This window comes from Scyliorhinus canicula, chromosome 16, assembly GCF_902713615.1.
Source record: "Scyliorhinus canicula chromosome 16, sScyCan1.1, whole genome shotgun sequence".
Taxonomy (NCBI): domain Eukaryota; kingdom Metazoa; phylum Chordata; class Chondrichthyes; order Carcharhiniformes; family Scyliorhinidae; genus Scyliorhinus; species Scyliorhinus canicula.
Window position 1 is genome coordinate 122,037,750 of NC_052161.1, and position 12,031 is coordinate 122,049,780.

The following is a 12,031-nucleotide window of genomic DNA, read 5'->3' on the forward strand; positions in this document are numbered from 1 at the left end:
ACACCATGTCTGCCTTCAGACTCCTCAGGTGCATGAGCACACACCAATGTTTAACTGGCCCATTCAACCCTTGCACCTTCCATGTGACCAGCCTGGTTGGGGGGCTCCCTGGCCCCCTCCCCTGCTGGTCAGCCATACACCTTCCTGGGCCATTCCCGGCCCCCCCCTGGTTCATTCTTGGATGTCCACCGCCATCTCTCCCCTCCCAACTGCACCACACCAACCACACCCATGTCAGCAATTCTCCCCACCCCCAAACAAAGAACCAACTCCATCTCCCCCCCCCCCCCCCCCCCCCCCCCCCCACCACCCCAGGCCTTCCTACTGGCAACACCCTACCTCACTTCTGTTAACTAGCCCACCCAGCTGGCATAGTGGCCCCAGCCCAAGGCTTGTAACCCCCTCATCCCCCTCCAACCTACTCCCCTTCCCCCAACCACCAACAAACAAAGAAGAACAAAAAGCACAGTCACCTTCGCTTCTCCCCCATCAAAACCCATCCCAAAATATCCACTCCAGACATTTTAACATAAACACAAAGCTCTTCTCCAGTTCATTATCCTCACACCCCTCCCAGTCCATGGTCTCTCATTAAGTTCATCTCCTCCTCCGGCAAGCCAAAATAAAATTCTTGCTTCTGATGAGTCACCCACAAACGGGCAAAGTACAAGCCCCAAGCTTCACTCCCTTCTTGAAGAGGGCAGCCTTCACCCAGTTGAACCCAGCTCTCCTCTTTGCCAGCTCCGCTCTCAGTTCCTGATAGAAACGCAGCTCACTCACTCCCAGGTGCACCTCCTGGTTTGCCTCGCCCACTGCAAAATCTTCTCCTTGTCGAAGAAATGGTGCAACTGCATCACCATCGCCGTCGGCGACTCCCCCTCCTGCGGCCTTCTCCACGCCCTGTGGACCCGGGGCTGATCAAAGGCCACCTCCCCCATCAACTGCTCCAACATCCTTGCCACATACTTGGTGGCATCTGCTCACTTGATATCATCAGGCATCCCTACTAACCTAAAATTCTATCGCCTGGAGCGATTTACCAGGTCCTCCAACTTCCAGGCAACACAGTAGCACAAGTGGATAGCACTGTGTCTTCACAGCGCCAGGGTCCCAGGTTTGATTCACCGCTGGGTCACTGTCTGTGTGGTGTCTGCGTGGGTTTCCTCCGGGTGCTCCAGTTTCCTCCCACAGTCCAAAGACGTGCAGGTTAGGTGGATTGGCCATGATAAATTGCCCTTAGTGACCAAAAAGGTTAGGAGAGGTTATTGGGTTACGGGGATAGGGTGGAAGTGAGGGTTTAAGTTGGTCGGTGCAGACTCGATGGGCCAAATGGTCTCCTTCTGCACTGTATGTTCTATGTTCTCTCTCAGCCTCTTCTGGCTGCACCATCATCCCCAACTCCACTGTCAGTGAGGCCATCCTCATGCTCCTCCACCGCCTCCTCCATCTTCTGTATCACCAGGCCTTGAGCCTCCACCTCTGCCCCACTTTCTCGATCGCTGTCCTGAGCGGCTCCACTACCTTAGCCAGGTCCTCTGAGGCCTTCTTCCTCTGCTGCTGGAACCTTTTATTTAAAACTCCGCCAGCTCCTCCGTTGACCACTGGGCGGGCAGTGCTGCCCCATTGCCCTACTCCATCTTGACCTGTGCCACACCACAAGAACTGTCCTGCTCCAGCCGCTCTCTCTTTCTCGTAGCACTTCTCATCCTCTGCTCCATGAAGCAGGCTCACCCGAGGCATATTACCTTCCCTGGGCACTCGAACACCTTTCGTCCTCAAAAGGTTCCCCATATGGGTGTGGAAGGATCAACAAAATCCACCTTGAGCGGGAGCCACCAAATGTGCGACCACCCACTCCATGGATGCCACTGGATGTCCTGTCTCGCGAGATGCAACGGAATCTCTTGAGACGTCGCAATCTGGATTTTGATTAGCATATTTAAATGAGCAATGAGTCTTTGCTGCATTCTCCTGGCGCCTGGGACCTAACGGCCATGTGTGGGAGACCTCAACAGGGTACCGTTTAGTACTGGTCCACAGAAACGTAGACCAGGTGTTACACCTATTGGAGACCCACGAGTGGTTGGGCATTGGGCAGGGTGGCACCCTGGCATTGCTGCTACTGCCTGGACACCTTGGCACTGCCGGGGTACTACCAGGGTGCCAGTGTCAGAGGTCAGGTCTGGGGCGCCTTGCCCATAGGAGGGGGGGGGATCGAGGACCCCAGAAGTTACACGTTGGGTGCATTGGGGAGGGGGGGGGGGGGGGCGGGGGATATCCGGAGGCTGCAATGGGGTTACTGAGAAGGACCGAAAGATCAGGGCTGCCTTTGAAAATGGCACCTCGATCCACACAGCATCTGCCTGAACCGGCGAGCTGAGCTCATCAGTGCAGATAACGATGTAAGTGCGGCCTCAACAGAGCATCCCCAAGGCCAAAGAATCGGCAAAGTGCCGTGAAATAAAAGGGTGTTTCTTGCCATTGTTTCTTTCCCGTTGAATCACGCCCATAATATTTGATATTTCCTTACATAATGCTCTCGATGAAGCAGACTATCCTGTACAGAAATGGATCAGAGCCAAGGTGCAAGAGTGAAATTAACTGCTAGGTTTCTGGAGTACTATTCTCGGCATGGTAAGAAACATTAAATATACGCTGGGACTGAAAGCCAGGCAAGTGATACTTTTTGACATAAAAAGTCCTATTTGGAAAACCCATCCTTTTTGACGTTTCCACTTGTGGCAGCATTTTCCAGCCCTTGCTGCTGGCAGGATCTTCCAGTTCCACCAAAGTTGACTGATTTCCCGGGTGGCAGGATGGCTAAGCCATGCAAAATGCTGCAGACTTCGGCGGGACCGGAAGATCCCACCAGTGGTCAATGATGAGCCATCCCCACTACGGGAAAACATGCTGTGTAGGGGCTGCAAAATTACAGCCATTTGGTCAGTACATATAAGTTAGTCACTAACAAATCCAATAAGGAATTTAGGGATTCTGATGGAAGTCATCAACCTGAAACATTCACTGTCTTTTCTCTCCACAGATGCTGTTTGGCCTGTTGAGTATTTCCAGCATTTTCTGTTTTTATTTAAGGAATTTAGGAGAACTTCTTCATTCAGAGAGCACTTACAATGCAGAACTTGCTACCACATGGGAACATAGGAATGGGACAAAGGAATTAGGAGCAAAAGTAGGCAATTCAATCCTTCGAGCCTGCTCCGCCATTCAATCAGATCATGGCTTCTCTTCCTGGTCTCAAATCCACCTGCCTACCTGTTCCCCATATCCCTTTAACCCATTTTTAAAATCAGAAATATATATATCTCCCTCTTGAAATAGCAATTCCCTCATGGGGCAGTGAGTTCCACAAATTCATCACTCTCTGCGAGAAGTAGTGCTTCCTCACCTCAATTTTAAATCTACCACCTCACAACCTACATCTGTGACCTCTCTACATTGCCTCACAAGGGGGAACATTTGGTCGACATTTTCTTTATCAATCCCTTTTGGTATTTTATATACCTTAATCAGTTCCCCTCTCATCCTTCTAAACTCCAGCGAGTTTAAGCCCCAACTGTTAAATCTCTCCTCGTGCGTCCATCCCTTCATCCCCGGAATCAATCTGGTGAACCTCCTCTGAACTACTTCCAATGCCACCCCATACTTCCTCAAATAAGGAGACCAAAATTGGACATAATCCCCCAGATGTGGTCTCACCAACACTCTATATAATTGCAACAACTTTTATACTTCAGTCCTTTTGCAATAAATGCTAACATTCCATTTGCCTTTCTTATTATATTTTGTACTTGCATATGGACTTTCTGTAATTCATGAACAAAGATCGCAGATCCCTCTGCCCAGATACATTTTGAATAATTTGCCTGACTATTTCTTTGGCCAAAATGGATATCCTCACACTTATCCACATTGAACTCCATCTGCCAAATTTTGCCCAATCTCCTAGCCTATCTATATCCATCTGTAAAATCTGTATCTCCTCTTCACTATTCTCCCACCTATTTTAGTATCATCCGCAAATTTTGCTATGTTACATTCTGTCCCTGCTAGTAGATCATTTATATAGATTGTAGACAGTTGAAGTTCGAGGACTGAACCCTGAGGCGCCCCACTAGATACAGTTCATCAGCCAGAGAAAGACCCATTTAATCCAACCCTCTGCTTTGTGTCAGTCAGCCAATCCTCAATCCAATCTAGTATTCTATCCCCAATCCACTGCAATCTCACTTTCTGGATCAATCTCTTATGCGGCACCTTGTCAAACACCTTCTGGAAGTCTAGATATACCACATCCACAGGTTCCCCATTATCCAGCTTGCTGGTTGCATCCTCAAAGAACTCAAGCAAGTTTGTCAAGCATGACTTACCCTTAATAAAACCATGCTGATAATGGTGGATTGAGTTTTGCCTTTCCAAATGTTCAGTCATCTCCTCCTTAATGATTGATTCCAGCAACTTCCCCACGTTAAAGGTCAAGCTAATTGGTCTATAGTTTCCTACTTTTTGCCTCTTTCTCTTTTTGAATGGGGGAATTACATTAGCATGTTTCTAATCCACTGGGACCTTACCAGAATCCAGGTAATTTTGAAATATCACAACCAATGCATCCACTATCTCTGTTGCTGCCTCTTTTAAAACCCTAGGGTGCAGGCCATCGGGTCCCAGAGACTTATCTGCCTTTAGTCCCATTAATTTATTCAACACCTTTTCCCTAGTGGTGATTATTGCACTAACTTCCTCTGTATTAACTGCAGTTCTTGGAAACTTTTTATTAACCTCTCCTGTGATGACAGAGGCAAAATATTGGTTCAGTGTCTCCGTCATCTCTGTGTTCCCATTATTACTTCACCAGTATCGTCCTCTAAAGGGCCAACATTTACTTTAGCTTTTCTCTTCTTCTTTATATACCTATTGGTATCAGTGTTTATGTTTACTGCTCGTTTTCTTTTGTAGTTCATCTTAGCTTTTTTGATTCTATTTTTAGTAGCTTTTTGCTGACCCCTAAAGTTCACCCAATCCTCCAGTTTACCGCTACCTTTTACAATATGGTATGCCCTAGTTTTTGCCTTTATGTTCTCCATGACTTCCTTGTTTAGCCATGGAACGTTTCTCTACCTTTCACAATTCCTCTTCCTCTCACAAATATACTTTAATTGAGAGGTGTTTAATAATTCCCTGAACATCCGCCATTATCCCTTCACTGTCCTACCCTCAATTATTCGTGCCCAGTCTACTTGGGCCAACTTTTTCCTCGGGCCTGTATAATTATCTCTGGCCAACGCTAAAACTCGGTAGGGCACTGTGTCCTCTCTCTCTCAATCTGAATTTGAAATTCTAGCATGCTGTGATCACTCCTTCCAAGAGGATCATTAACGACAAGACTATTTATCAACCCTTCTTCGTTGCATAATACTAAATCTAAAATAGCCTGCTCCCTGGTTGGCTCCATAACACATTGCTCTAAGAAATAATCCCTCATACACTCTATGAAGTCTCCCTCAAGAATACCCTTGCCAATTTGATTAATCCAGTCAATGTGCATGTTAAAATCACCCATGATTACCATTGTGTCCTTCTCACAAGCCCTCATTATTTCTTGGTTTATACTATGCACCACTTTGGAAGTATTGCTCAGGGGCCTGTAATTGACTCCTACCAAGGAGTTTTTTTATCTTGTTTTTTATTTCCACCCGTATCGATTCAACATCTTAGCCCTTAGCGCCAATATCATTCCTTAATACAGTAAGAAGTCTTACAACACCAGGTTAAAGTCCAACAGGTTTGTTTCAAACACGAGCTTTCGGAGCATTGCTCCTTCCTCACCTGAGGAAGGAGCAGTGCTCCGAAAGTTCGTGTTTGAAACAAACCTGTTGGACTTTAACCTGGTGTTATAAGACTTCTTACTGTGCTCACCCCAGTCTAACGCCGGCATCTCCACATCATTCCTTAATACAGCCTTGATGTCATCTTTAACCAATAAAGCAACTCCACCTCCTGTTCCATCCTGTCTATCCTTTCAGAATACTGACTACCCTTGGACATTTAACTCCCAGTCCCGGTACTCCTGCAACCATGTTTCAGTGATCCCCACCAAGTCATACCCATTTGTCTCTATTTGTGCCGTCTGCTCATTGACCATATTCCAAATACTGCGTGCATTTAGGTCCAAGATTTTTAAATATGTCCTACTGATTTGTCTTTCCCTTGCAGGATTTTATTGTGCACTACGCTTTTCACACATTCTGACCTCCTTCATTAATCTCTGATAACACTCAGCCTCATCCCCAATTTCACTCCCCCCAGATATCTTACGTTTTTCTTTTTTACATTTTCTTTTTTTTTTAATAAAAAATTTTATTGAGGTAGTTTTTGGCTTTATAAACAGTTACAGACATCATCAGAAAGAAAGCAAAAAAGGCAAAAATGTGCAAACATCCACGTACTTTCAATACTTCCATCGTAACATATTGCACAAGCCCGCTCCCCTCCCACCGGTACTACCCGCCATATTTTCCCTCCTACTCTACTCTTTTTTTACATTTTCTTATACGTCCATAGTTTTTAGACTGGCCCTGCATGTTCATTCTATTAACCTATACCTCCTTCTCACATGCTGATCTGCTGCTCTGGTTCCCATTACCCAGGATAACCTTTCTGAAAAAATACATGACTCCATGGTTTTGTCTTTTGGCCTGTCCTATTTTATAACCTTTAACAAACCATTAACCACTTGTGTTTCCTGTTAACTTTTTCCATTTTGAATTTCTATGTTTTACCATTTTCTTCTGTGGGAGTTGAGGAGAATAGCACAGATGCATTTAAAGTGAAATTTGCCTAATACAAAACAAATGAAGGAATAGTAAGGAATAGTGTTGACAGGATGAGATGAAATAAAGTGGGAGGCGGCTTACATGAAGCAGAAACATCGGCAGAAACCTGTTGGATTTAAGAGCTTGTTCTAAATTGGTACTACTATGTAACTTGCAATCACATGAGGACTGAGTGAATTTTGCCTCCATTTTACTTTTGTTTATGTATACTATTAATGTATCTTTCTTTGATACAAAAGTCAGTTTCACTGATGGGAATTCGCATACCTGGCAATACTTATTTGTTTTAATTATTTGCCCCTTTCAAGATACAGGATTAACTGTAATTTCCAGAAGAAATTCAACAACAACATGAAGAGCCTTAGCATATAAAAACATAAATAGACCAACTACTTATTAAATGCTTGTTACCTCTTTCCACCTTTCCTCTTCCAAGCTATGATGAATAGGGGCCTACTAAGCCTGGCTTTGCCCCAATATTAAACAGCATTCGAACTCAGGCATTCTGAACACATTTGACCATGATGCACACTGACAAATCCAGGATAACCTTCAACCATACTGAAAAAAATACATAACTCCATGGTTTTGTCTTTTTGGTCTGTCCTATTTTATAACCTTTCACAAACAATGAGTTTCCTGTTAACTTTTTCCACTTTGAATTTTCATCTCTACATTTATTATGGAAACTATCAATGTAAGCCTGTCACACTTATTGCACCTTTCTGCCAATGGAGGCAATAACAATGCAATCATTGGAAAGGAAGTGTAATTACAGTGTGATCATTTTACGTATCTTGTTTTCATTTGAAAAGGGGGACTTGGAAATTTAAATGGTAAACTAAGCTCATAGTGAATCACTAAAGTGTGGACTGAATAGTCAGAACTCTAACTGCACTCAACTATTCCATGAGCATTACCACAGACTGACTAATAGTTGTTACTTACAGAATCCCTAACTGGATGTGCTTTCTGTTTACAGCAAAAAAGGTGAGGAAGTTTTGGGATGGAGAGAAGGCAGTAATGGTGGCCTTAGTTGGGACAACTGTGGTGCTGCCTTGTGAAAATTACAACCACATTTGGACAGAGAGACACAATGAAGAAGAGCAACAGGTGATTCATTGGGACAGATCACCTCCTGGTGTCTGGCATGACCAGGCTGACCGGCTGATTGACCTCTATGCTTCTGGGGAGCAGCGATCTTATGGCCCTCAGTTTGTCAGGAAAAGGATGAATATATCAGAGACAGCATTCGCTGATGGTGACTTTTCACTGACGATCTCTAACCTTCGCTTTGGTGATGAAGGAATCTACTCGTGTGATTTGCACCACCATTACTGTGGGATTCATGAGAGACGCATCTTCAGCCTCTTTATTACAGAGCCAATCAAAGTGAACTTTACACATAAAACATGTAAGTGATTTTCGTATTATGTTTTCATAATAATTGTACACCTTAAATTTATAGGAGCCCATCTGTTAGATGTTTACTTTAGGTATTACATTCTGCAACAAAAAAAGCAAGGTAGTCTAATTTATAATTTTTAGTTTTAATTTTCTCCCTTTCGAACAAGCTTTGAGACAGAATGGCCTCTTCTGTTCCTGCGTTCCTCCTCTTTTGAAGGTACGGAACCTTGCAGGGAGAGTTCCACTCTCCATTTATTAGGCTGCTCAGAGTGTCAGCATGTTATCAGTTGAGATATCAGTTTAGCTGGCCATGTTCTGACCCAATATACACATTTTCAATAGGGGTCACTGAATAGTAATCAGGAGCAGGAACTCTGTACACATTTTCACTAGCTCTGGGATATTAACACTTTAACACACTTACTGCTGCCATGGCCCAGAGCAACAAACTCAAAATAGACAGGGATTTGAAGTACATCTTAGTGCCTTTTACATACCAGGATACAAAGGAAGCTTCCTGTAGCATCTTTACTGCATAGTGGCAAAGGTCTGTAGCACCCTCCCTTCATTCAGTTGCTATTGTTATGCGAAGGCAACAGCAATGTTCGACTAATTAGTAGTTGTTTCTTAGACAACCCCAACTGAGGTGTGCTTTCTGTTTACAGCAAAAAATGTAGGGAAGTTGGGATCTCACTGTGGTTGATAAGTATTTCAATTGACAGTCCATGACATCTTATTGGCTGTATTCTGTTGACAATGTTAGATGCACAACCTATTGACTGAATGCAGGATCGTATTGGCTCTTTGCCCTTTCTACTTCACTGCCTCTTTTTGTCCGGCTCTATGATTTTACACCTTCCTCTTTACTGTCTACCTATCTTCCTCAGCCTCCTCCACTTCACTTCCTTCATTCGAACCTTCTTTGCACCTATCTCTCGCCTATTGTTCGATCAACTCTAGTTTATTTACAAACAAATGATTATCAAAGCAAAAGTTGGAAAATTGTGATCTAAATGGCGCCCCAACCTGTAGACCCTCCCCGATACCCCAACTCACCTGTTGGGGGATCCTGGCCCCCATCCTACGCATGGGCAAAATGCTAGCTTGGCACAGTGGCACTCAGGCTGGCACCCTGGCAGTGCCCCTGTCAGCCTGGTAATGCCAGGGTGGCACCGAGGTGGTAGTGCCCATCTAGTAGTGCCAACATGCCTGGATGGCACCAGCAATGTCAGGGTGCCAGCCTGGCCACAGGCCAACCGCCCGGAAGCCTCCGACCACCTGTGAGACCTCCCCCCCAATGCCGTTCCACCAGGTCTCTGTTTCTGGGGACCAGTGCTGAACGGCACCTGGCTGAGGTCTCCTCAGCGAGGCCAGTAGATGCTGGGTGGCCATTCGATCTAACGCCAGCATAGCATTTAAGCTCTTTTAGCAATGCGAGTCTGGGTCCCGCCATTGTGGGTGACATCTCATAAGATTTTGTTGGATCTCACAAGGCGTAATGCCCTTTCGGAATCCTGGGAGAGACCTCTTCCGGGATCTACTGGCCACATCTCGGCCGGATCCCAGGGTGCCAGGCTGAGTGCCAAGGTGCCAAACTGGCATTTTGCCCCTGCCTGGGATGGAGCCCGTGGGTGCCCTGCCAGTATGTGGTGGGGTGCGGGGGGCTCCAGGATTCCTTTTTTAAAATTCTCCATTATACAAATGCAAATTGGGGAAACCCATTTTAGCAGTAGACAGAATTTCTTCACTTAAGGTTGTTAATAATTGAGAGTACACTGTGTTAAAGATTTAAAAATATATCTGCTGAATAATAAAACTTCAAGCTGACAGGTTGACATATGGTTGTTTCTCGAGGCCCATTGTACAGAATGGGAAACGGCTGTTACTTGGGTGTAAGTCATTCACATCCTGGGGGTTATCATTGACCAGAAACTTAACTGGGCCAGCCATATAGATACTGTTGTTACAAGAGCAGATTAGATGCTGAGAATTCTGTGGAGAGTAGCTCACCTCCTGTCTGTGCACCATCTACAAGGCATAAGTCAGGAGTGTGATGGAATACTCTTTACTTGCCTGGATGAGTGCAGCTCCAACAACACTTAAGAAGCTCGACATCATCCAGGACAAAGTGGCCCGTTTGATTGGCACTCCATCCACAACCTTCAACATTCACTCCGTCCATCACTGACTCATAGTGGCAGCAGTGTGTGCTATATACGAGATGCAGTGCAGGAACTTACCAAGGCTCCTTCGATGGCACCTTCCAAACCTGTGACCTCTATCACCTAGAAGGACAAGGTCAGGAGATTTATGGGAATATCACCACGCGCAAATTCCCCTCCAAGGAACACACTACAGTATTCTGACTTAGAGGTATATAATAATCTTAATAGTCACAAATAGGCTTACATTCATAGATATCAAAGGATTTACAGTGCAGAAGGTGGCCATTCGGCCCATCGAGTCTACACCTGCTCCTGGAAAGAGCACCCCACCCAAACCTACATCTCCACCCTACCCCCATAACCCAGTCACCCCACCCAACACTAAGGACATTTAGCATGACCAATCCACCTAACCTGCACATCTATGGACTGTGGGAGGAAACCGGAGCACCCGGAGGAAACATTGCAATGAAGTTACTGTGAAAAGCCCCTAATCGACACATTCCGGCGCCAGTTCGGGTACACAGAGGGAGAATTTAGAATGTCCAATTCGCCTAACAGCACGTCTTTCAGGACTTGTGGGAGGAAACCAGAGCACCCGGAGGAAACCCACGCAGACATGGGGAGAATGTGCAGACTCCGCACAGACGGTGACCCGGACGGGAATCGAACCTGGGACTCAGGCACTGTGAAACCACAGTGCTAACCACTGTGCTACCGTGCTGTCCTGTACATTGCCATTCCCTCGCTGGCGCTGGATCAAAATCCTGGCACTCCCTTATAGCACTGGGTGTTCCCACAACACATGGACTGCAATGATTCATTAAGGCAGTTCACCACCACTGCAGGGGGAGTTAGGGATGGCAATAAATGCTAGCCCATCCAGTGAAGACCACGCTCTGTGATTGAATATACTTTTTAAAATTCTCCTGTTATATAGATGTCATTTTGGCAAAACCCATTTCAGCAGTGGACAGAATCTCTTCACTAAAGGTTGTTAATAATTGAGAGTACACTGCATTAAAGATTTAAGAATATATCTGCTGAACAATAAAACTTCAAACTTTGTTTGAAAGTGAGAATATAGGACTGGGAGTGTAGTGTGAACTGCTTTAGTTTCAGTACTGCAGCAAAATTGGGCGCGATTTAATGGTCATGTTTCGCTCAAGCGAGAGCGCGATGAGGCCGTTAGATCGCAGGAGAAGCCAGATACGAAAATCGTGCCAGGCTCCAATTGGTTTGTGATCTGACCGGCCAGCTCCCGTTGATGAAACCAGGAATCTGCCATAGTGTGGTGAAAAACCCATAATCACCACTTAAGGTGCTCCGGTTTCCTCCCACAGTCCAAAGATGTGCGGGTTAGGTGGACTGGCCATGCTAAATTGCCCGTAGTGTCCTAAAAAGTAAGGTTAAGGGGGGGGTTGTTGGGTTGCGGGTATAGGGTGGGTTTGAGTAGGGTGATCATGGCTCGGCACAACATCGAGGGCCGAAAGGCCTGTTCTGTGCTGTACTGTTCTATGTTCTATGTTCTAAGGCCAGATGATAGAATTTACAGTGCAGAAGGCGGCCATTCGGCCCATCAAGTTTGCACCGGCCCTAGGAAAGAAC

The 12,031-nt window shown here is 45.5% G+C and overlaps 1 protein-coding gene across 8 annotated transcripts in view; it reads left to right on the plus strand.

The window, feature by feature from the left end:
- LOC119950783 (matrix remodeling-associated protein 8-like) overlaps nt 1-12,031 on the plus strand; it is a 120,542-nt gene that overhangs the window by 73,618 nt on the left and 34,893 nt on the right. For all 8 annotated transcript variants that reach the window (XM_038773563.1, XM_038773564.1, XM_038773561.1 and 5 more), the window contains one exon: nt 7,834-8,265. In XM_038773563.1, the coding sequence (XP_038629491.1) occupies nt 7,834-8,265 (432 nt within the window). The remainder of the gene's footprint in view (nt 1-7,833; nt 8,266-12,031) is intronic.